This window comes from Heloderma suspectum, chromosome 6, assembly GCF_057233095.1.
Source record: "Heloderma suspectum isolate Gila_16-S chromosome 6, 16-S_ref, whole genome shotgun sequence".
Taxonomy (NCBI): Eukaryota; Metazoa; Chordata; class Lepidosauria; order Squamata; family Helodermatidae; genus Heloderma; species Heloderma suspectum.
In genome coordinates, this window is record NC_139463.1 from 106,338,004 (window position 1) to 106,364,130 (window position 26,127).

A 26,127-nucleotide genomic window follows, 5' to 3' on the forward strand; every position below is an offset into this window, starting at 1 on the left:
TGCCAAGCTGATAGTGTTGCTGGTGCTTGTCAGTTGCAATGAAAAGCCTGAAGTGGGGCTTGGCCCCAGAGTTGTCAGTGTTCCATCTGATTTTGCTTCTGCTATTGCTGCATTATTTTTCCAGCAAGAGACTGAACTCCTCCACATGCAGGAGGAGGACAACAGTTCGACATCATTCAGATAGTCCTTCAGACTTGGCGATTATTGGTGAATTTGTATCCATTTCACTGGTAAACTTTGGTGGGCAAGAGTTTACAGAAGAGCCAGATGCCTCTTCGGTGAAAGCTAGGTAAGCTCTCCTCCTCCTCCTCTTTGAAGTTCTACTCTGGGCCCACTGATCATGATTAATTGCATAAAATAAATGGCTCCCCTTCTTTCTTCACTCTTCCATTGTTTTCTCAGACTGGATGATGAGCATTCAGTCTACTTTCCCCAAATCTACCCAACAGAAACTGAGAAATCATGGAGTCAAGATTAGTCCTGCTATTTTTGAAATCTCTCCAGGTCTTGGGTAATGAAAATGTTTTTTGGAGTTGGCTTTGGGGCAGAAGTAGAATATTCATCCTCGTGACAAGAATCCATAAGGGCTCATCCATAGTGCTCCAAGTGAATTTTGGAGTTGCTCATAATGTCATCTCTTTTTTGCAGGTGCAGTCTACCGCTCCTGTAGCATTATATATTCATAGATATAAAGGCCCAGGTGCTTTTTGGAGATACAGAAGGAAGTGTAAACTAGCAGTCCAAAATTGTGCTTAACTTCGAAGCCCAGCTACAATTTCCCTCCATGAGACTTCCACAGATTCATACATGGGACCAGGCTGTGAGGCTGTACAACCTTGCTTGGAAGTCAGTTCCATTGGACCCAGCAGGGTTTAGATTTAGGCTGTATTCCTATACCCACTTATCAGGGAGTAAGCCACATTGAACTCAACCGGACCTATTCTTGAGTAGGTATGCACACTCTTGCATATTGATGGAGAATATCGATAGCATCAAATTCTTAGTTTAGAAAGCCATTATCTTAGAGATATCCCAAAAGGTCAGTGGGGGCAGGGGGAGAAAAAACACACCAAAAATATCCTTCACACCCAACAAACGAACAACAAAAATAGAAATACATGTAATTCTTTTCATTAACGTTTTAATTCATCAATAAAAAGAAAAAAGAAACAAAATAATAAAAGAGAAAGAAGGAAGAATAATTCATGATGTCTCATTTTCAGGTATTGTATTCAATAAAAATTCCTATACTTTTTGGAGTTAATCCCGGCCTTTATATATTCTCTGTCATTTCCTTTTCCAGTTCAAAACATTCCTTTTCTTTTCTTTGTCTTTGTCTTTTTAAACGACATTATTTTCTGTTTTAAGCAATGCACTTCGGATGCTGTGATTGCTGTGTATTGGTTGCATGACTTTAAGCTGCAATCAAGTATTCAGTGACCTGGGAGGAAGCCCCGTGAGCTCAGCCTGACATCAGTAGAATTGTGCTGTAAAAGTATTTTCTGTATCCAGTGACTTTTGGCAGACCTTGCCTGCCCAGGCATGCCAGTATGTATCCTGATAGAAGCTCTGTGCTTTTAACAGCTCTCTGACAGGCAGACATTCAATAGACGCTGATGTTTATCACGTGGTGTCACAGAGATTCAGATCTGAAGCTGGAAGTTCTTTTCTTTCAAGCAGCTTCGTAGAAACATGGAGTTTCTCTCTGGGGAAAAAGATGGCAACCCCCTAAGCAGTCTGCAAGCATCAGGGAAGGGAGGTGTGTCAGGCTATATAATCTGAACAGACGAGCAGTACTTTCTAGAGCATCTGCACTTATCTGGAAGTCCACAGATAAGTGTCCTGTCTTTTATTCCCCAATATACACAACGTCCTATTTGGTGTCAACAGGTTTTCTCTTTTAATATCTAAGTCAAGTCTTATTAAAGAGGTGAAGCAACCTTTAAGTACATTTTTGATTAGCTAGGCAGACAACTTACATCAGATATGTAGCTGCTCTCATCAGTGGAAAAAACAAACTCTTTCTGAGGGGCATGGAGGAGAAGTGAGGGGAGAAGTTGCAATAGTGGCGGAAAAGCTCTTTCTGAGATGGAAGAGGACATGCCCTAGAGTGGGATCACAGAGACACATTTTCTTTTCTCCTTCTGAGACTTGAAGACTTTGGCTAAGCAGATGACCTGCTCTGGAATCATTACAATTACTGTAGTCTTTCAGATGAGATTATCATTGGTGAATTCGTATCCATTACACTTTTTAACTTCTTTGTATCAGAGTTTATGGAACAGGCAGGTTCCTCTGTAGCAAATTCTCTGTAAGTAGTACTTAAAAGAGAAAGAGAAAGATCTGCCATATTCCCAGGTAGCTTTGCGAGTCTTAGCTTGACAACATAAATTACTACTTTTAAGTGCTAGCCTGTCTCGTTCTTTTATTCCTCTCTAAACCTTGTTAGTGTTGTGGTATATATGGCCTGTCTCGTCAAGAGACATGTGATTCCTGGAAGTGAGTCCCCTCCCTGGGGGGCTGGAAGGGTTCACTCTGTAGTGGCTCCTCGATGTTGAACAGCTCGTTGCTGTTCTGCTGCTGTAGTTTAATAAAGTTGTCTGTTGAGCTCTGGAGCCCTGTTGCTTCCTGGTCTTAGGGCAGCTACTACTGAGGGTCCTCTCACAAAGTCAGCATCCTTATCCTTAACCCACAGCAATGAGAGAAACCTTACAGGTGTACATCCAGAATGGTCTCCCACCTCTCTAGTTAGTAGAAACAGAGCCATCAGCAAGTCAACATTAGACCTCATTCTTCTTCTGGAAAGATATCCAGGTATCAGTGAAAATGTTTTTGGAGTTGGCTTGGGGGCTGGTGAAGGATATTCATCCTTGTCAGAAGAATCCATAAGTCATTATCCTTAGTATTCCAAATGCAGTTGGACATATTACTACAAGTGCAGTGTTAAGTTCTGGTAGATGTAGAAGGAAGGAAGGAAGGAAGGAAGGAAGGAAGGAAGGAAGGAAGGAAGGGAGATTGATTAGAACAAGGGTGCAATCCTATGCATGTATAGACAGAAAAAAGTCCTACAATTCCCAGCATTCCCCAGCCAGTGAGCTTCATGGATGAATGGGAACTGGAATTTGGGTCTCCCAAGTTCCACTCCAACTCAATAAGCACTACACCACACTGGCTTACTTACTCCACTGGTAAAATAGTGTCTAACACAAGAATAATTACAGGGCATCCTGCCTGTGTTTACTCTGAACAGGTTCCTCTGTATTCAACAGGGTCTACACCTAGATAAGTGGAAGCAGAAATGCAGGCTGAGTGAGCTTCAAGGTGAACAGGGATTTGGTGTGGGGTTTCCACAATCCCAATACTGTTTTAGGAGATAGTCCTCATATCATTTACATATCATATCAATTTTTCTATAGCATGTGTGGCAACATCCAGCTTACTCAGATGGGCAAATAAAATGCAGGCTGTAATGCAACTGGATCTGTCATATCAAGATTTAAGATGATGTGCCGATGTCATTGCAGCATGGTCCGTAAAAACTACCAGCATGTCCTTGCCTTTGCTTTTGCTATTCATGAGATCAACAAGGATGCTGAATTGCTACCCAACACAACGCTGGGATCCAAGGTTTATGAGAATGCTTTTTATACAAGGAAAGCCTGTGTGAACACTCTGGATCTTCTCTTTCCGGGGCAAGGAGGTCCTCCCAATTACAATTGTGTCAGGAGATATAAATCCATGGCTGTTATTGGTGGTCTCACCTCCCAAAACTCGATCCAGATGGCCAATGTCATTAATACCTACAAGATTCCACAGGTATGTGTACAGAAATCGATAGATGCAACTATACAGAGAGTGGATGTATCTCCTTGTGTCCCACATCAAAGCTGCTAAGGGCAAAGACCGCTGAACTCTCAATTGGTGCATTGCTGTTTCGGAATCTGTGGTGATTAACGGAAACAAGAACCTACAACACCTAAGAGTGCCATCCTATATATGTATACTCAGCAGTAAGCCCCAGTTAGTTCAGTGAGGCTTACTTTTGTGTAAGTTGGTACAGAAATGCAGCTTAAGAATCCAAGCTGTGAACAGTGTATGCTGGAAATGTAAAGTACTTGTGGAAGGCAATTTCTTTCACATCCTGCTTGGCATTGTACTATAACATGAATATTGATAGTACCAGATATCTTACTAAGAAGTGTTGGATGGACTGCTAGAAACCACAGCATCTGCCATAAGGTCCTATTCAATGAGGTCCAGATTTCAACATTGACAGAGCTTTGTATACAGTCAGTTTATGTTTGAGAAGGAAGGCATGATTTCCTTGTGTTAAAACTCAAGCATGATATCTTTCCCATTAGCTCAGCTATGGCTCCTTCGATCCAGTCCTGAGGGACAAAATTCAGTTCCCTTCTTTCTACCGGATGGTCCCAAATGAAGATCAGCAGTATGCTGGGATTGTTCAGCTCCTCAAGCATTTTGGATGGAACTGGATTGGCCTTATTGTTGCAGATGATGATGGTGGAGAAACCTTCCTTCGAACCCTGAGACCAAGGCTTTTGCAGAGTAAGATTTGCATTGCTTGGACACTGGTGATTCCAATAGTGACCCGCTTTTTACCTAAAGAAATACTTCAGAAGAAATTGGGACCAGTTCAATTGACTATTTTACTGAGTGAAATCAAGGTGATTCTTGTCTCTGGAGACAATCAGTCTTTGGAGGGTTTACGATTATTCATGTTTGTCAGTGAAGTTGCTTATAGGAACCCTGTAGAGCGGGTGTGGATCACAACTGCTGAATGGGATTACACTTCTGTAGTGGCCGGAGATAAATTCACCACAAAATCCTTCAATGGCACCTTGTCGTTCACTCTCCATAGAAATGTGGTGCCCGGATTTCTGGATTTTCTTGACAGCATAAATCCACATCAGTCAAATATTTATTTCACCCAGCAGTTCTGGGTTTCGGTATTTATCTGTTCACTCCCAATGTTTAACCTTTATGTGCCAAGAAAGGAAAACTGCACTGGGGAGGAGAAGCTGGGAAGTCTTCCTGGATCTGCCTTTGAAACGGGACTGTCTGGCCAGAGCTACAATATTTACAATGCTGTCTATACCGTTGCACATGCTCTCCATGCCATGGATTTAGCAAAAACCAAACAGAAATCAAGAGGAGATGGGGACAGATGGAAACTCCAGAAAGTTCAACCATGGCAGGTAGTCACAGCTATGGACAAATCATAGAACATCATGTTAGCATAGAACTATGAAAAATGAAAAGTAGAAGAGAAGCAAAATCATAAATAAATCAACCGGGGGGGGGGGGGAAGCCTGACCAAACTTCCAAAGCATTATTGTAAGGAAGGTCTTTCCCTCTTCCCAGGACAGTGACAGAGGAGGAGACCTTGATGGGCATGACGTGAACTAATTCATCTTCCCCCTGCCAGCAAGAGGACCTATAGCTTTTAAAGACACGCTGTGATTTCATTGAAACATGGAATAGCTGTGTAATTTTCAGGGCATGACAGAGAGCCAGATTTGATGCTCTTCACATCTGGGCAGACAATATACAAATCTAAATGAATAAGAAGAGAGGTGTCAGGGCAAAACCAACATTCCTTGACACTGAAGCCTTTCTCTCAAATGCCCAAATGAGAGTGGGATGACTGTGATAACTCCTTGGTTGAGGCTGCAACTCTCTGTACATGTTCAGATGCAGAAGTCCCAGTTTCTTTAGTATTGCTTTGTATGTTTTGAGCCTGAGCCCTGGCATGGAAAACAGATAATGGGGCTTTTCCCTGGTGATCCAGCCCCTGCCACCAAGAAGAGCTATAGCTCAGTAATAGATCACGTGCACTGCATGGTGAAGATCCCAAGTCTCATCCAGTTAAAAGAGGAGTCCCTGGTAGCAGGGCAGCGTACAAGTAGGATAAGTATGAGAACCATGTTTCAGTTTGCAAATCACTCAAATGCCCTGTTCACAATGCACAACTGTCCTCATTCGAATGAACCAAGAAGCAGGTTGCACAGAAGAACAGGAGCATGCTGAACCAAGCTTTGAAGCAAAGCTCAGAGAATTTCAGCAAGCTTTTTGGCCCTCCCTGGCACTCCCATCCCTAGGTACAGGGCTTTGCCCAATGTAGAGCTGGCCTGCCAGCATGCAGGCTGATGAGGCCACATCTGGTAGCCAAGTGGGAAGAGTGGCAAATTGCACTGCTCTCCCCCCAGCCCCCACCAGGAGGGCCCACTGCTGCCTCCCTGCCGTCTCCTGTGGGTGCTCTGGAGAGCATCCGTGGCATGTGCTGCAGCAAGACAGCAACTGGCAGGGCTCTCACCAGCTGGCCGCGCTGCTGGCTGCCACTGCTCCTCACCATGGGCAGCTGTTCCCACCTAATGCCCCAGCTGAGGACTCCCACAGAGGTCAGCTATTGCGAGATGTTGGCTGACCTCTTGCCAGAGTTTGACCAACTCCTCACTAAGGATGTGCCGGTCATGTAGAATCTGCTCAATCTGTGTTTCGCAGATTGCTGGGCACCTTTTGTTCCATCATCAATTCACAGACGGATTTGATTTTTGGGGCATTATGTGGAAAAATAGATAAATAATTCTGTAAGAGGGTTCACAACAATTCACATAATTTACCTTAGTACATAACATTTCGCGTATTGTCCCCCATTCCATTCACGTTTTTCTCAGCAGAAACTTGCATATTTTCCTATGAATAAATAGGTGTACATTTCAGGAAAATTAAAAAAAAAGATCCAAAAGTCCATGGACTTAACTGTCAGAACCGCTGTCTATTCTCTTTGAGAAATCATGGAGGACGGGTGAAGTGCCAGATGACTGGAGGAGGGCTAATGTTGTCCCTATCTTCAAAAAGGGTAAAAAGGAGGAACCTGGGAACTACAGACCAGTCAGTCTGACATCAATCCCTGGGGAAATTCTGGAGCAGATGATAAAGCAATCCATCTGGAAGCACCTTGACAACAATGCCGTGATTACTCGAAGCCAACATGGATTTGTCAAGAACAAGTTCTGCCAGACGAATCTGATCTCATCTTTTGATCAAGTCACCTCCCTTGTGGACCGTGGGAATGCTGTAGACATCATATACCTCGACTTCAGCAGAGCTTTCGACAAAGTGCCCCATGATATCCTGATGAGCAAACTAGCTCAAAGTGGGCTAGATGAAACAACGATCCGGTGGATCCACAGTTGGCTACAGAATCGGACTCAAAGAGTGCTTATCAATGGGATCTTCTCCAACTGGGGAGAGGTAACGAGTGGGGTACCGCAGGGCTCAGTCCTGGGCCCAGTGCTCTTCAACATTTTTATTAAGGACTTGGAGGAGGAGGTGCAGGGAATACTAATCAGATTTTCAGATGACACAAAATTGGGCAGGATAGCTAATACTTTGGAAGACAGAAACAAAATTCAAAGTGATCTGGATAGACTGGAATGCTGGGCAGAAAACAACAGAATGACATTTAATAGGGATCAATGCCATGTTCTGCACCTAGGAAAAAGAAACCAAATGCAGAGTTACAAGACTGGGGATACATGGCTCAACAACACTACAAGCGAGAAGGATCTTGGAATTGTTGTCCATCACAAGCTGAATATGAGTCAACAATGTGATGTGGCTGCAGAAAAGGCAAATGCTATTTTGGGCTGCATTAATAGAAGCATAGCTTCCAAATCCCGGGAAGTACTAGTTCCCCTCTCCTCAGCACTAGTTAGGCCTCATCTGGAGTACTGTGTCCAGTTCTGGGCACCACACTTGAAGAAAGATGCAGACAAACTGGAGAGGGTTCAGAGGAGGGCAACAAAGATGATCAGGGGACTGGAAACAAAGCCCTATGAAGAGAGACTGAAAGAACTGGGCATGTTCAACCTTGAGAAGAGAAGACTGAGGGGAGATATGATAGCACTCTTCAAATCCTTGAAAGGTTGTCACAGAGAGGAAGGCCAGGATCTCTCCTCGATCATCCCAGAGTGCAGGACATGGAATAATGGGCTCAAGTGACAGGAAGCCAGATTCCGGCTGAACATCAGGAAAAACTTCCTGACTGTTAAATAGGGATGGCAGAGAATTCCGCCACGGATGCCAGGGAGGCCGGATTCTTTAGAATCCGCCCCCCCGGAATCTGTCGCAGAACAGCCTCCTGCCCCCCCGCACCCCTGCGGAATACCTCCGGGACGGTACTTACCTGGGGCGGATGTGACGGATTCGGCAGCGGCAGTTCAGGCGGCAGCGGCAGCTGGTCTCCTGGCCGGCCGCGGCCAGGCTGCTGCCGCTGCCATTGCCGTCCTTGCAGCCAGCCATGATAGGCTATGAAAGAATTTACTTAGCTTATCACGGCTGGGTAAAAAAAAAAAAAAAATCCAATGTACGCAAATGGTGGTGGCTATGGCGGTCACCATTTGCGTTCCGTATTTTTCGCCGATTTATCTTACTTAAATATTTACGTAAGATAAAATGGTGAAAGAAAGCGGAACACAAATAGTGCCCACTATGCTATTTGCGTTCCCTTTTTTTCTGCTGTTTTATCTTACGTAAATAAGATTTTTTTTACCCTGCCGTGATAGGCTACGTAAATTCTTACGTAACCTATCACAGCTGGCTACAAGGATGGCAGTGGCGGCAGCAGCAGCCTGGCTGCGGCCGGCCAGAAGACCAGCTGCTGGAGCCGCTGCTGCCGCCACTGGAGCCGCCGCCACAACCGCTGCTGCCGAATCCGCCGGCTGTCGAGGATTCCAGGGGGGAGGACTGGATTGCCTCCCCACTGTCAAGGATTCTGGGGGGAGGGACGGAGCGCCTCCCCCCCCGTGAAAGATTCCGCAAAAGGTGAGTTTTGTACATCCCTACTGTTAGAGCAATACGACAATGGAACCAATTCCCTAGGGAGGTGGTGGGCTCTCCCACACTGGAGGCATTCAAGACGAGGCTGGATAGCTATCTGACTTGGATGCTCTGACTTGGATTCCTGCAGTGAGCAGTGGGTTGGACTAGATGGCCTTGTAGAACCTTTCCAACCCTACTATTCTATGATTCTATGACTCCCTGCAGCCTGAGGAGGTTGGTCCACAGTGGATTTCACAGGTTGGATTCTTAGAAATCTGGGCCCATTTTAGTCCATCTCAAATTTCTCCAGCATCCCTACATCTCTCAGGACTTCAGCAGACCTCTGACGATAGTTCAACCAACATCTCACAGGGTCTCCATGGCTGGTGCATGAAGAGGGAATGGACAGGTGGGCAGGAGTGAGTGACCAGCTGGGCTGGCAGGCCAAGCAAGAGAGCAAGCAAGATACGTTGGGCTGGTCCTGGCCTTGGGGAGAAGAATTATGGAGCCAGTGGTCTAACTCAGCATATGGAAGCTTCATGATATTCGCCACCGGAATATTTATTTAATTTGTCGTCTTCTGTCTCACCTTGTATGAAGCAGTTTTGAACATTTTGGCAAGTATAAGTACTTGCAAATTCATGTTCAGTGGTATTGATACTTCAAGAAATAGATACTGGAAGTCTAAGGGTGCTTTCTGATGGAGGGCTCCAAGAACGACCAGTCAAAGACACTCTGTGGCCATTCCATCTTTCTCTCATTAACAGAGGGAAAGATGGTAAGAAAAACAATAGACAAAGTAGTGGGGAAACAGGGAGTGTTCCAAATCAAAGGCAATATCATCTTGACCTCCTGTAAAATTCTGTGAATGACGCAGGCTGATTTCATGAGAATAGCTTCATCTGGAAGCACCCCAAATGCCACAATGTGGAAAATCTCTTTGAAATACCATTACCCATTTCTGAATGCCTGGGCATCGTGGTACCTGTAAGGATGAAATGTGGTTTTTAAATGAATTTAGTAAAAAATGAACAATACATTCTGAATGTTTTTCTCCTCCAATCCAGCTTCACTCCTTTCTGAGAAGCACCCGTTTTAATAATACTGCTGGGGAAGAAATATTTTTTGATGACAACGGGGACCTGGCAGGTGGATACGATCTCATCAACTTGGTCACCTTCCCCAATGGATCCTTCCAGAGAGTCCAAGTTGGAAGGATGGACCCTGAGGCTCCTCCAGAGAAGGGGTTCAGCGTTAATGGAAGTGCCGTTGTGTGGAATCACAAATTTAATCAGGTCAAAATGTTCATGTTTATTTATCTATCATTCTCATTGTTTTATAAGCACATTCCAGATGCTGGAATGGTTGATGGCTGATACTTTATCAGAATATGCAGGACATGCCCAATTTTTATCATCATTGTTTTATCACTAAAAGAATGACAACTTGTTGTTGTTGTTGTTCAGTCGTTCAGTCGTGTCCGACTCCTCGTGACCCCATGGACCATAGCACGCCAGGCCTTCCTGTCCTGCGCTCTCTCCCGGAGCGTGCTCAAGTCCATATTCATTGCATCAGAGATGCTATCTAGCCATCTCATCCTCTGCTGTCCCCTTCTCCTTTTGCCTTCAGTCTTTCCCAGCATCAGGGTCTTTTCCAGAGAGTTTTCTCTTCGCATTAGGTGGCCAAAATAGTTGAGCTTCAGCTTCAGGATCTGTCCTTCCAGTGAGCACTCAGGGTTGATTTCCTTTAGGATGGACTGATTGGACCTCCTTGCAGTGCAGGGGACTAGTAAGAGTCTTCTCCAGCACCAAAGTTTGAAAGCATCAATGCTTCAGCGCTCAGCCTTCCTTATAGTCCAGCTCTCACAGCCATACATTACTACTGGGAAAACCATAGCTTTGATTAGACGGACCTTTGCCGGCAAGGTGATGTCTCTGCTTCTAACTATGCTGTCTAGGTTTGCCATAGCTTTCCTCCTAAGGAGCAAGCGTCTTTTAATTTCATGGCTACAGTCACCGTCTGCGGTGATCTTGGAGCACAAGAAAATAAAATTTGTCACTGCTTCCATTTCTTCCCCTTCTATATGCCAGGAAGTGATGGGGCCAGATGCCATGATCTTCGTTTTTTTAATGTTGAGTTTCAAACCAGCTTTTGCACTCTCCTCTTTCACCCTCAACAAGAGGCTCTTTAGATCCTCTTCGCTTTCTGCCATTAGGGTGGTATCATCTGTGTATCTGAGGTTGTTGATAATTCTCCCGGCAATCTTAATTCTGACCTGTGATTCATCCAACCCGGCGTTTCTCATGATGTACTCTGCATATAAGTTAAATAAGCAGGGTGACAATATGCAGCCTTGTCGTACTCCTTTCCCAATATTGAACCAATCAGTTGTTCCATGTCTGGTTCTTACTGTTGCTTCTTGACCCTCGTACAGGTTTCTCAGGAGACAGGTAAGGTGGTCTGGTACTCCCATATCTTTCAGAAATTGCCTCAGTTTGTTGGCATATTGAGTGCAGCACTTTAACAGCATCATCTTTTAGGATTTTAAATAGCTCAGCTGTAATACTGTAATCTCCACTAGCTTTGTTGTTACTAATGCTTCCTAAGGCCAATTTGACTTTACTCTCTAGGATGTCCGGCTCAAGTTCAGTGACCGCACTATCATGGCTATCAGGGACATTAAGATCTTTCCTGTATAGTTCTTCTGTGTATTCTTGCCACCTTGTCTTAATCTCATCTGCTTCTGTTAGGTCCCTGCCTTCTTTGTCCTTTATCATGCCCGTCTTTGCACAAAACATACCCTTGAGATCTCTGATTTTATTGAAAAGATCTCTAGTCTTTCCCATTCTGTTGTTTTCCTCGATTTCTTTGCATTGTTCATTTAAGAAGGCCTTCTTGTCTCTCCTTGCTATTCTCTGGAACTCTGCATTCAGTTGGATATATCTTCCCCTTTCTCCCTTGCTTTTCGCTTCCCTTCTTTCCTCAGCTACTTGTAAAGCCTCATCAGACAGCCACTTGGCTTTCTTGCATTTCTTTTTCTTTGGGATGGATTTCGTTGCTGCCTCCTGAACAATGTTACAGACCTCCATCCAGAGTTCCTCAGGCACTCTGTCTATCAGGTCTAATCCCTTCAATCTATTTGTCACCTCCACTGTATATTCATAAGGGATAGGATTTAGGTCATACCTGAACTGTTTAGTGGTTTTCCCTACATTCTTCAATTTCAGTCGAAATTGTGCGACAAGAAACTCATGATCTGAGCCACAGTCAGCTCCAGGTCTTGTTTTTACTGACTGTATAGAGCTTCTCCATCTTTGGCTGCAAAGGACATAATCAATCTGATTTCGATATTGACCATCTGGTGATGTCCATGTGTAGAGTCGCCTCTTGTGCTGTTGGAAAAGGGTGTTTGCTGTGATCAGCATGTTCTCTTGGCAAAACTCTATTAGCCTTTGTCCTGCTTCATTTTGTACACCAAGGCCATGCTTGCCTGTTATCCCACTTATTTCTTGACTTCCTACTTTAGCATTCCAATCCCCTATGATGAAGAGGACATCTTTTTTTGGTGTTAGTTCTAGAAGGTGTTGTAGGTCTTCATAGAACCGATCAACCTCAGCTTCTTCGGCCTCAGTGGTTGGGGCATAGACTTGAATTACTGTGATGTTGAATGGTTTGCCTTGGAGTCGTACTGAGATCATTCTATCGTTTTTGAGATTGTACCCCAATACTGCTTTTCCCACCCTTTTGTTGACTATGAGTACTACTCCATTTCTTCTAAGGGATTCTTGCCCAAAGTAGTAGATATGATGGTCACCTGAATTAAATTCGCCCATGCCTGTCCATTTTAGTTCGCTGATTCCCAAGGTGTCAATGTTCAATCTTGCCATCTCATGTTTGACCACCTCCAGCTTACCTTGATTCATTGGTCTTACATTCCAGGTTCCTAAACAATATTGTTCTTTACAGCATCAGACTTTCTTTTCACCACCAGACACATCCACAGCTGAGTATCCTTTCAGCTTTGGCCTAGCCGCTTCACTCTTTCTGGCGCTACTTGGAAATACCCTCTGCTCTTCCCCAGTAGTATATTGGACACCTTCCGACCTGAGAGGCTCATCTTCTGGCGTCATCTCTTTTAGCCTTGTGATACGTTCCATGGGGTTTTCTTGGCAAGGATACTGGAGTGGGTTGCCATTTCCTTCTCCAGTGGACCACATTTTGTCAGAACTCTCTGCCATGACCTGTCCGTCTTGGGTGGCCCTGCACGGCATAGCTTATGGCTTCGCTGAGTTATGCAAGCCCCTTCGCCACAACAAGGCAGTGATCCATGAAGGGGAATGATAAATAGGGCTTTGTAAAAAATAATAACAACACAAAATATACAAATAAAATTCCAGTAAAAAATCAACAACATAAAATCAAGAAAAATGCCAATGGATAGAAATACAACCCCCCCCCCCCACAAAAACTAAAATCACATACTGATATAAAAGGAAAAACCACATTGTGGAGATGAAAATAATTGGAATTTTACACTAAAAATACTAAGTGAGCAATTGTATGGTCCCTCGACAAGCATCCCAGGGACCATAGGATGCTTAGGAAACTCCTCCAAGGTTGGAGACAGTGCTCTGGCCCTGGAAAGGGGATCTGGAGTTCCGACCCCAGACCCCTTCCCCTTCCGGCCAGAGCAGAAAGAACCATGCTGGCTGCTTCTTCAAGGTCAGAAAAGTGACCTTGGAGGATGAGGAAAGGGGGCGTTCCAGTGGGCAGAGAGGAGAGGAGACCAGAGAGGTCAGGAGATGAGCTATCCTGAGCCTCCTCCAGCCACCTTCCCTGCCCCTCCAAAAAGGCCTTCTAGCAAAAATAGAGGAGATCAGAGGGTGGGAAGACAACAATCACTGCCTCCCCTCCTGCCCTGCTGGTGTCAGCAAGGGCATAGGAATCCCACAAGCTTCTGAGCTCTGGGGCTTCCGGGTAGTGACAGCAGAGTCCGTAGGACTGTGCCTGTCAATACTTGAAAAGCCCCGGAGAACAAGTAAGTCTTAGGCTGGTGCTGAAATGATGGCAATGTGGCCACCTGGTGAGCTTCCCTTGGGAGAGCATCCCAGAGCTGGAGGGGTACCACCTCAAAGGCCCCCTGTCTTGTTGCCACCCTCAAGGCACCAGGATGAGGAGGTACTTCAACAAGGGCTTCCGCGGATGATTTTAATGTTTGGGTAGGTGTATGGGAGGAGATGCTCCGTCAGGTACTGAGCTCCCCAGCCATGTAGTGATTCATCAGTTAGAAGTAGCACTTTGAAACAAATCCGGACCTAGTTCAGGTGAGAGAGGCCTAGCATATTTTGCACAAGCTGAAGTTTCCAGACTATTTTCAAAGGCAGCCCTACATACCACACGCTACGGAAATCCAGAAGTTACCAGGGGCTGGATTACAGCAGCTAGGCTACCCAGGTACGATGGGGATACATTCGCTGAAGCTTGGCCAGATCACTGAAGCGAGGCTATCCAGATCCCATAGAGAAAACATGCTCAAATTGCACTGTTATTCCTCATTTATCTTTCCTTCTTTGTTTAATGGAGTCATCAGATGTCTTCCAGAAATGTGCTAGTAGAGTGTAGGACAAGGATGGCCCACCTCTGGCCCTCTAGATGTTTTGACCTACAACTTGTATCAGCCTAGGGATGGGTGGACTCACTTTGGGAAGCCCGGACCCACTTGGCGAGCGTCCCTGCTTGCCCTGGCCCCAGCCGCCGAGCTGCATGAGCCGCCCCTCCTCATGCGCGAAGGACTCCGGCAGTCCCCTTGTGCGCTCAAGGGCTTCAGCGCTGTGCACAACCCAACCGCTCTAGCCATCTCCTCCTTGCAAGGCAGAGAAGACTAAGAGAGCGCTTGGGGCATTGTGGCCTTGCCTGGCCCCGCCCACTGTTCAGGGCTTGCTCGACAGCTGCCGGAGGCAGGACACAGGACGAGTCCTTGGCACCATGCCCACTGCTCTTGCCATCTCCTCCTTGGGGGAGAAAATGAGAGCAGTTGGGTGCACAAGGGCTGACAACTGCTCACCGAGCCCCAGGGCTCTCGGCAACTGGGTCTGTCAGTGCCCCATGGTTCAGTGAGCAGAGTCCGGGCACGGGGGAGTTTGCTGGCCTCCCTGACCAAGCCGGGTGCTTGTGACATCCCTGTATCAGCCCTTAACAGCAGAGCCAGTGGTGAGGGACAATGGGAGTTGTAGGCCAAAACATCTGGAGGGCCAGAGGTGTCCCAGCTCTGGAGTAGGGGGATGGCTTTTTGCATTGTGGAGAAAGAAGTTTGCTTCTTTATTTTACGAATTGCAGCGTGGCAGCCTCTGGGCCCCATTGGCAGAACAAAAGCTAAGACTTGGCCTCTGGGATCCATCAGGACACCCAAAGCATTTGGCTGATGAACATTAGAATCCAGCCCCTCTGCCCCACATTGGCTCACTGGCCTGCTCAGCCCTTGGCTTGACTGAACATACAGCTTGAGACCAGGATCTGTAGCACTAGAGATTTGCTGTGCAGGATTTGGGTGATATGTTCTCTCTACTTTTCTTTTCCTTCTAAATTAGCATTAAGAAAATGCAGAATACATATATCTTGAAAATACACAAATCTACACAACAGCACAATATATTATTCACTTCTGAAGTTGTTCAAAAGTATTGTTAAACCTAAGCATTAATTATGAGATAGTGAGACATGAATGCATTTTAATTTCCACATCATACTTTGTACTTCACTAATCCATAAAATTACTCCACCTGTTGTTGTTGTTGGTATAAATTTTGGAAACTAATGGCTATCAACTCTTAATTACACTGATATTTTTTTTAAAGAATTGTGCTAAGTTTCAAGCCTTATCCATTCTTTATGCATAATTATGTCTGCATTTTCCAAGTTCTTGATGATAGTCAACTTCGTGACTGTTAATAAACTAGAAAACAATAGTTCATGTATTTTTGATTGTTGTTGTTGTTGTTCAGTCGTTCAGTTGTGTCCGACTCTTCGTGACCCCATGGACCATAGCACGCCAGGCCTTCCTGTCCTGCACTCTCTCCCGGAGCGTGCTCAAGTTCATATTCATTGCATCCGTGATGCTATCTAGCCATCTCATCCTCTGCCGTCCCCTTCTCCTTTTGCCTTCAGTCTTTCCCAGCATCAGGGTCTTTTCCAGGGAGTTTTCTCTTCGCATTAGGTGGCCAAAATATTGGAGCTTCAGCTTCATTATCTGTCCTTCCAATGAGCACTCAGGGTTGATTTCCTTTAGGATGGACTGATTTGACCTCCTTGCAGTCCAGGGGACTCGTAAGAGTCTTCTCCAGCACCACAGTTCGAAAGCATCAATTCTTCGGCGCTCAGCCTTCCTTATAGTCCAGCTCTCACAGCCATACATTACTACTGGGAAAACACATCAGTAAAAAAACTCCACCATTGTTTTCAAAGTAAAGGATAGGTAAAATCCATTCATTTTGCTTATATCTCTTTTAACATATCACTAGTTAGTGTTGGGTCATGCTGAGGCATTAAGGGACTAGTACCTTAATGAGATTGCCCTTTGATGGTGGTCACAAGACCTTCCTATATTCCTATGGAAAAGCTGAGAAATGCAGCAGTGTGTGTGTGTGTGCGTGTAGGAAACTACCTTATTTCTATAGTCAAGATCATATTCCTACAGTACTACGGTGAGCCAAGAGTGAGTATTTGGAAGAGAGGCTGAAGCTGAGGCCTTCTGGTTGTTGCTGCTGATATGGTTGATGTGGTTGCTTGTGTGATTGTAGTTAGTGACCCTTGGCCCCCATAGTCATTAATAAAGAATATATGAGGGCAGAATCCTATGCAGATAGGTTGCCGCCTCCGAACTCAAACGCGACCGCCAATCCAATGCAGAGCAGGAGAAGCACAGATGGGATCCTTCTCTCTGCACTTCTGTTGTTGTTGTTCAGTCGTTCAGTCGTGTCCGACTCTTCGTGACCCCATGGACCATAGCATGCCAGGCCTTCCTGTCCTGTGCTCTCTCCCGGAGCGTGCTCAAGTTCATATTCTTTGCATCCGTGATGCTATCTAGCCATCTCATCTTTTGCCGTCCCCTTCTCCTTTTGCCTTCAGTCTTTCCCAGCATCAGGGTCTTTTCCAGGGAGTTTTCTCTTCGCATTAGGTGGCCAAAATATTGGAGCTTCAGCTTCATTATCTGTCCTTCCAATGAGCACTCAGGGTTGATTTCCTTTAGGATGGACTGATTTGACCTCCTTGCAGTCCAGGGCACTCGTAAGAGTCTTCTCCAGCACCACAGTTCGAAAGCATCAATTCTTCGGCGCTCAGCCTTCCTTATAGTCCAGCTCTCACAGCCATACATTACTACTGGGAAAACCATAGCTTTGATTAGACGGACCTTTGTCGGCAAGGTAATGTCTCTGCTTCTTACTATGCTGTCTAGGTTGGCCATAGCTTTCCTCCCCAGGAGCAAGCGTCTTTTAATTTCATGGCTACAGTCACCGTCTGCGGTGATCTTGGAGCCCAAGCAAGTAAAATCTGTCACTGCTTCCATTTCTTCCCCTTCTATATGCCAGGAAGTGATGGGGCCAGATGCCATGATCTTAGTTTTTTTAATGTTGAGTTTCAAACCAGCTTTTGCACTCTCCTCTTTCACCCTCAACAAGAGGCTCTTGAGATCCTCTTCGCTTTCTGCCATTAGGGTGGTATCGTCTGCATATCGGAGGTTGTTGATAATTCTCCCAGCAATCTTAATTCCGACCTCTGATTCATGCAACCCGGCATTTCTCATGATGTACTCTGCATATAAGTTAAATAAGCAGGGTGACAATATGCAGCCTTGTCGTACTCCTTTCCCAATTTTGAACCAATCGGTTGTTCCATGTCTGGTTCTTACTGTTGCTTCTTGACCCTCGTACAGGTTTCTCAGGAGACAGGTAAGGTGGTCTGGTACTCCCATCACTTTAAGAATTTGCCACAGTTTGTTTTGATCCACACAATCAAAGGCTTTAGCGTAGTCAATGAAGCAGAAATAGACGTTTTTCTGGAATTCTCTTGCTTTCTCCATGATCCAGCGAATGTTGGCGATTTGATCTCTAGTTCCTCTCCCTCTTCGAAACCCAGCTTGTACTTCCGGTAGTTCTCGGTTCGCATACTGCTGAAGCCTAGCTTGTAGGATTTGGAGCATCACCTTGCTGGCATGTGAAATGAGCGCAATTGTGCGGTAGTTTGAACACTCTTTGGCGCTGCCCTTCTTTGGAATTGGAATGTAAACTGGCCTTTTCCAGTCTTGTGGCCACTGTTGAGTGTTCCAGATTTGTTGGCATATTGAATGCAGCACTTTAACAGCATCATCTTTTAGGATTTTAAATAGCTCGGCTGGAATACTGTCATCTCCGCTAGCTTTGTTGTTACTAATGCTTCCTAAGGCCCACTTGACTTCACTCTCGAGGATGTCCGGCTCAAGTTCAGTGACCGCACTATCATGGCTATCAGGGACATTCAGATCTTTCCTGTATAGTTCTTCTGTGTATTCTTGCCACCTCTTCTTAATCTCATCTGCTTCTGTTAGGTCCCTGCCTTCTTTGTCCTTTATCATGCCCGTCTTTGCACAAAACGTTCCCTTGAGATCTCCAATTTTCTTGAAGAGATCTCTAGTCTTTCCCATTCTGTTGTTTTCCTCGATTTCTTTGCATTGTTCATTTAAGAAGGCCTTCTTGTCTCTCCTTGCTATTCTCTGGAACTCTGCATTCAGTTGGGTATATCTTCCCCTTTCTCCCTTGCTTTTCGCTTCCCTTCTTTCCTCAGCTACTTGTAAAGCCTCATCAGACAGCCACTTGGCTTTCTTGCATTTCTTTTTCTTTGGGATGGATTGAGTTGCTGCCTCCTGAACAATGTTACGGACCTCCGTCCATAGTTCCTCAGGCACTCTGTCTATCAGGTCTAATCCCTGAAATCTATTCCTCACCTCCACTGTATATTCATCAGGGATATGATTTAGGTCATATCTGAACGGTTTAGTGGTTTTCCCGACGTTCTTCAATTTAAGCCGAAATTTTGCAAGAAGCAGCTCATGATCTGAAGCAGCCACAGTCAGCTCCAGGTCTTGTTTTTACTGACTGTATGGAGCTTCTCCATCTTTGGCTGCAAAGGACATAATCAATCTGATTTCTATATTAACCATCTGGTGATGTCCATGTGTAGAGTCGCCTCTTGTGCTGTTGGAAAAGAGTGTTTGCTATGATCAGCATGTTCTCTTGGCAAAACTCTATTAGCTTTTGTCCTGCTTCATTTTGTACACCAAGGCCATGCCTGCCTGTTATCCCACTTATTTCTTGACTTCCTACTTTAGCATTCCAATCCCCTATGATGAAGAGGACATCTTTTTTTGGTGTTAATTCTAGAAGGTGTTGTAGGTCTTCATAGAACCGATCAACCTCAGCTTCTTCGGCCTCAGTGGTTGGGGCATAGACTTGAATTACTGTGATGTTGAATGGTTTGCCTTGGAGTCGTACTGAGATCATTCTGTCGTTTTTAAGATTGTACCCCTGTACTGCTTTTCCCACCCTTTTGTTGACTATGAGTGCTACTCCATTTCTTCTAAGGGATTCTTGCCCACAATAGTAGATATGATAGTCACCTGAATTAAATTCGCCCATGCCTGTCCATTTGAGTTCGCTGATTCCCAAGATGTCGATGTTCAGTCTTGCCATCTCATGTTTGACCACCTCCAGCTTACCTTGATTCATTGATCTGACATTCCAGGTTCCTAAACAATATTGTTCTTTACAGCATCGGATTTTCTTTTCACCACCAGACACATCCACAGCTGAGTGTCCTTTCGGCTTTGGCCCAGCCGCTTCACTCTTTCTGGCACTACTTGGAAATACCCTCTGCTCTTCCCCAGTAGCATATTGGACACCTTCCGACCTGAGGGGCTCATCTTCTGGCGTCATCTCTTTTAGCCTTGTGATACGTTCCATGGGGTTTTCTTGGCAAGAATACTGGAGTGGGTTGCCATTTCCTTCTCCAGTGGACCACATTTTGTCAGAACTCTCTGCCATGACCTGTCCGTCTTGGGTGGCCCTGCACGGCATAGCTTATGGCTTCATTGAGTTACGCAAGCCCCTTCGCCACAACAAGGCAGTGATCCATGAAGGGGTCTGCACTTCTCCTGCCCTCCATTTTCAGCTAGACAGCTGATTGCGGCTGTCTAGCTGTGGAAGGGCTGAGTAGGGCAGGAGGCTGCTGTACGACACATTAGATGTGTGGTACAGGCATTTCTGCCCTCCCCTGCCTGGAATGCCCCCTGGGAATGCCCCATTTTGGCCACTCCATGCTCCTCTTCCGAGTGCAGAGCATGGAGCTTTTCTGTGCTGCCTCGCAGGCACGTGGAAGTGGGGAAAGGTCATTTCCCAGAAAACCAGATATCCTATGGCCGTCTAGCTGCTGACAAGCAGCCATAGGATTGCTCCCTCCAACTATTTGGGTTTCCTTCCTGGGAAGTGCTATCTGTCCTTTGCTGAAATCCAGAGAACACCTCAGAAGTTTTATTAGGCCCTTTCCAACGGACATGTCCTTCTCTGCACTTTCCATTAGATGATGCCCACTTCCACCTGTGTTGAGAGCTGCCACCCTGGCCAGAGCATGTCTGTCCAGCAGGGGAAGCAAATGTGTTGCTACGATTGCACTGAGTGTCCCCAAGGGAGGATTTCAGTCCAGATGGGTAAGTGCAAGAATCCAGAGTGACTTGGAAAATAATCCAGAAGTTTTAAATTCAGGTGTAATGTAATTCGTATCAGCTTTTTCCCCTGATGGGTCCCAGGGTATGAAGGCATTTCCTTACACAAGTGCTGAAAACAACAACAACAACAACAACAACAGGATGTTGCATAATATAGTTGGTTTGCTGCAAGATTAGATTTGATGGAAGTTAAAGTATTTTTGTATTCTGGAAATATTGAGAGTTTGCTTCTTACTTTCAGATGCAGACCACTGTGAAGTATGCCCAGAACATCAATATCCAAACAAGAACCAGATTCAATGTATTCCCAAAGAAATAATCTACCTTTCTTATGAGGAGCCCCTGGGAGCTGTTCTGGCATCCTTGGCTCTTTTTCTTTCTGTTCTCACTGTTATTGTGATTGGGAGCTTCGGTCTGCACTGGAACACTCCCATCGTCAAAGCCAACAACTGGAACATCACCTGTAGCCTGCTCTCCTCTCTCCTGCTCTGCTTTCTCTGCTCTTTCTTATTCATTGGGTGGCCTGGGAAGGTGACCTGCTTCCTGAGACAAACAGTGTTTGGCATCATCTTCTCCATCTCTGTTGCTTGTGTGTTAGCAAAGACCATCACTGTGGTTTTGGCCTTCATGGCCACCAAGCCTGGAAACAGGATGAGGAAATGGGTTGGGAAGAGACTTGCAGTATCAGTCATCTTTCTCTGTTCTCTGACTCAAACTGGCATCTGTGCTGTGTGGCTGGCAACTTCTCCCCCCTTCCCAGAGTTTGACACGCACTCCCAGCTTGACACCATCACAGTTCAATGCAATGAAGGCTCAGCCCTCATGTTCTACATTGTCCTGGGCTACATGGGGATTTTGGCCATCATCAGCTTCACTGTGGCTTTCTTTGCCAGGAAGTTGCCGGATACATTCAATGAAGCCAAGCTGATCACTTTCAGCATGCTGGTCTTCTGCAGTGTCTGGGTGTCTTTTGTTCCAACCTATCTGAGCACCAAGGGGAAATACATGGTGGCTGTGGAGCTCTTCTCCATCCTGGCCTCTAGTTCTGGCTTATTGGGTTGTATCTTTCTTCCTAAATGCTACATTATTATGCTGAGGCCCGAGCTGAATACCAGAGAGCAGTTAGTAAGGAAAACAAATGGTTAGAATTCTGAAGGGAAGTAATGTCATCCTTAGGGATTTCAGTCTATTATAACTTGGCAAAGTTCATCTGGCGTTTGTGGTCTTTCAAATAGTCTAGTTACAAATCATGCAGGGCTTGATATATCATTGAGAGCACTTTGAATTGTGGCTGGAAACAGACTGGTAGCCAGTGAAGCTGTTAGAAGAACAGACACATGCTCTATATAATGGGTGGGATAATAAGTAACCCACAGGGGGTAAACTTCAAAATAGCTACACATGTATACAGGATCTTCCCACAGGATCCTACATTTGACCAGTTAATTATATGATGCATTTCAGTAACCTGTGAAAGAAACAAACTTGGCAGCCATAACCCCGCAAAGTCCTTAAGAGTAAGCTTTTCTCTCTCCCCCCTTTCACCCTCTCTCAGTTCTTTTGCTCATTCTGCACCATGAGGAAATATTGGCCTATTATGGTGGGTATTGATTTCAGGATTACCCAAGGAACCAAAGTTGTATACCAGAGGAGTAAGGAAGAAAGCTTTACTTGTGGCTTAACCTGCACTGAGCTAGGGATGCATGAAAGTCACTTAGCTTTTCACGGAATTTTTCGCAGCGTGGGGGAGGTGCTCCATCCCTCCCCCCGGAATCCTCAATGGGGGGGAGGTGATCCAGTCCTCCCCCCTGGAATCCTGCCCGGCTGGCTTCGCTCCGTGGCGGTTCCACAGAGCAGCTGCCCAGGGCCGTCTGCAGTGGGATTTCTGGCCGCGGACAGGCTGCGGCGGACGCAAATGGTGGCCGCCTTAGCAGCTGCCATTTGCATCCAGCCAGGCTGCCGTGATAGGCTACGTAAGCATTTACATAGCCTATCATGGCAACCCCCCCAAAAAAGGCGTACGCAAATGGCGGTGGCTACGGCGGCCGCCATTTGCATCCACAGCAGCCCTTCCGCGGCCGGAAATCTGGCTGCGGACGGCCCTGGCCAGCTGCTCCATGGAACCGCCATGGATATTTATGTAGGCTAGAACGGTGAAAAATAGGGAATGCAAATGGCGGCCACTATAGCCGCTGCCACTTGCATATGCTGGGTTTTTTTTTTGAGGGGTTAGCCGTGGTAGGTTACGTAAATACATACATAGCCTATCACAGCTGCCAATGTATTTGCAATGTATGCAAAATATCAAGCAGCCTGGCCGTGGCCAGCCAGGAGACTAGCTGCCGGAGCCGCCGGAGCTGCCACCGCCGCCGTATCTGCTGCATCTGCCCCAGGTAAGTTCCGTCCCGGGGGGATTCTGCGGGGGTGGGGGACAGGAGGCCATCCCGCCATGGATTCCGGGGGCCTGATTCGAAAGAATCTGGCCTCACTGGAATCCGTGGCAGAATTCTCTGCCATCCCTACACTGAGCAGGTTAAGACTAGATGACCTGCAAGGTCCCTTCCATCTCTATCATTCTATGTGGATGCTGTTGGTTGCCAGTTGGATGCCTTTAATGCGGAACAGTAGCTGCAGTTGCATGATACCTTCAGTTGCATAGACTCCATGTGACTGGAGAAATCTGGGACTTAGGTCCACCATTCTGCCAGTGATGGCCATACAAGTCCAAGGCAGTGGTGAACCTGGAACAAAGCACAGCATAGGTACCATACCATAGGCATATTGCCTAAATAACACATCTGTCAATGCTGTGGCCCTTAACAGACATAATTTCCCAGCATTTTGGAGATTGTGTAAACATGGAAAGCCCTTTACACATGTTAAATTGATTGATTTTTTTTTTTTTGTTTATTGAATTCCATTCCATTTTGAGAGGGCTATTCCTACAATATTATTTATTTAAACAAATAAGTAAGTTCATCCCACCCTTCAGCCCCCAAAGGCTCCCTGAGTGGCTTACAGTCAGTCAGCAAGAATGATGGTCCCTGCCTGCAGGCTGAGAACCTTTCAACAGGAAGCTTTTGTTGTGCTCTTGTAATTCATCATTCAGGGTAGTTTGCTGGTCCTTTACACAATGTTGTCATCCTCCACAGCCTCTTCTGTGCTTTCCAACCATTATTGCATCCCCCCCCCCCAACAAAGAAAGCCTGGTATTTTTCTCTCTTTTTTGAATCTATTTTTATTTTACTTTTATAAATGAAATAAACAATACCAACAACATAATCAAAATCTTCAGTTTCCAACATTACAGCACTCTGAGGAAGAAAAAGGGAGGATAGCAAAAGAAGGAAAAAAGAGAAAACTAGAGAGAGAGAAAAGAATTATATCTAAACTTCAATAAAGGCAAACCAAATATCCAAATATAAATCCAATTGCAGATTATACCTATACAGCACTCTTCCAAACATTGCAGGTATTATTAAATCTTCAATCCGCCGCACCATAAACAGTGAACCTTATCTTTCAGTAGGGATGTCAGAGAATTCTGCCACAGACTCCAGTGAGGCTGGATTCTTTAGAATCTGGCCCCCTGGAATCTGTGGTGGAACGGCCTCCCTCCCGCCACCCTGCGGAATCCCCCCAGGATGGAGCTTACCTGGCGGTGGATGCAGCGACGGCAGATCCTCCAGCTGGTCTCCTGGCCGCTGCTGGGCTGCTGCGGCCGCAAATGGCAGCCATTGTAGCGGCCGCCATTTGCATCCTTGCAGGAAGCTGTGATAGGCTATGTAAGTATTTACAAAGCCTATCACGGCAAAAGGCAGGGGCGCAATTGGCGGCCGCTATGCCATTTGTGCCCCTGCTCTTTGCCGTAATAGGCTACGTAAGTATTTATGTAGCCTATCATGGCAAAAGGCAGCCATGCAAATGCATCCATGGGGGGGGGAGGTGCTCTGTCCCTCCCCCCAGAATCCTCCAAATGAGGGCCTCCAGTTGAGAAATTTGAGCAGACAAAATATTATGAGAAGCTTCCATGGCAGTTTCATGAGCATCTTCAAGAGCATTAACCTTCGATTCCATCTTTTGAAAACAGATATTAATTAAGTCCACAGCCCCTTGAAGGGCAATGATTGAGTCCTGAATTGTTTCAAGCTTCTTTGACTGCACTGATAGCTGAGAAGACATTGCTTCTATAAAAGCAAGCGACTCCTCTTCATCTCTGGTATTTCTAGAAATCTTTGCCGGGGAAGCAATTGGGGGGGGTGGTAGGTGGCGTTCCCAAGCCTTTCTTTTTTCCCCTTTAGTACTGCCATCCTCCACTTTCAAAAGCACAACAAGCAAATATGATTGTAGAAACAGAAAAACAAACACTTCAGCAAATTTAATTGCAAGTCCTCAGCTATTGCTGGTAGTTTAAATTCACTAATTCAATACTAATTGGAGCTCGTCTGTCCTTGTGTCTCCTAATTGCTTAGGAGTTTCAAACAGCATTCGGTAGATGATACTCCAGTGACTAACCTTAGATTCCAGCCCCCCTGGTCCTCCGCAGAGGCAGCTGTTCTTCCAAGATTTCATCCGGATGGTACTGTAAGCTTCCCCTTTTAATTTCAGGGGAAGCTAAAAAGGTTTCTCAACCTTTTCATAGCTGTTTGAGATAAGCAACCTGCGGAGCTCCGCACGTCACTGCCAGGATGACATGGCTCTGACCCGAAGTCCCAAACCCTGGTATTTTTCTCAATGATATTATAGAAGCCTTGCATATTTGTGCAATTCCGCTATACCACAGTGCCACCTAGTGGTTGTGCAATGGAACATATAGAAAGGCAGAGAAGGAAACCCTGGAAAACAGCACGTGTAAAGGGGCCGATCTTCATCCTGCAAAGAATCCAGAAGCAGAAGCCTTGGCAAAGCTGGGCGTTAAAATTCTCATGTAGAAAAGCCGCTATAATCTAGAAAGACAGAACACATAAGGAAAAATGGATGGGGAGGAAAGATGAAAAAAATAAAGAGACTGTCAGCTGGGCTAGTGGAATGGCCCTGCTTCTCCTCTCCTCTCCTCTCCTCTCCTCTCCTCTCCTCTCCTCTCCTCTCCTCTCCTCTCCTCTCCTCTCCTCTCCTCTCCTCTCCTGCATCTTTCTCTACTACTGTATGTAGGAAACCAGGTCCTATGGTTTCTTTCACCTCACAGGATTGCTGGTCGGGATAGGCACTGCTTGGGCAGAAAGATGCTGACCCAAAACTAGTATGCAGCTGAGGAGAAGAGGGGCTAGACACCTTACAGCTGTCCCCTCTTCTGGTTCTTCCCCCAACCTGATGGTTCCTGGCAGCCTTACCAGTCTGCCCTCGGGTCTGGTGGTGCTGCTGCTGAATGCCAGGTCGGCCCAAAATAAGACCTCCCTCATCCATGATTTGATTGTGGATGAGGGGGCTGACCTGGCATGTATTACTGAGACCTGGGTGGGGGAACTGGGAGGGGTCACTCTCTCCCAGCTGTGCCCTCCTGGGTACTCGGTGCAGCACCAACACCGACTTGA

At 45.9% G+C, this 26,127-nt stretch overlaps 1 protein-coding gene across 1 annotated transcript; it reads left to right on the forward strand.

Moving 5' to 3' along the window:
• The first annotated feature begins 3,525 nt into the window (after positions 1-3,525).
• LOC146342309 (vomeronasal type-2 receptor 26-like) lies at positions 3,526-21,742 on the forward strand. Its single transcript, XM_084806091.1, has 6 exons — positions 3,526-3,816; positions 4,362-5,219; positions 6,287-6,298; positions 9,912-10,139; positions 20,452-20,578; positions 20,838-21,742. Exons 1-6 carry the CDS (start codon positions 3,526-3,528, stop codon positions 21,740-21,742), a joined length of 2,421 nt encoding a protein of 806 aa, XP_084662217.1.
• The last annotated feature ends 4,385 nt before the right edge of the window (positions 21,743-26,127 follow it).

What these genes read in the sequence shown, in the direction of transcription:
- LOC146342309 (XM_084806091.1), top strand. Translation starts at nt 3,526, where the DNA reads ATGGTCCGTAAAAACTACCAGCATGTCCTTGCCTTTGCTTTTGCTATT. An exon ending in GGAATCACAAATTTAATCAG is followed by an intron (nt 10,140 to 20,451) that starts GTCAAAATGTTC and finishes ACTTTCCATTAG; the next exon opens with ATGATGCCCACTTCCACCTG. An exon ending in GAGGATTTCAGTCCAGATGG is followed by an intron (nt 20,579 to 20,837) that starts GTAAGTGCAAGA and finishes TCTTACTTTCAG; the next exon opens with ATGCAGACCACTGTGAAGTA.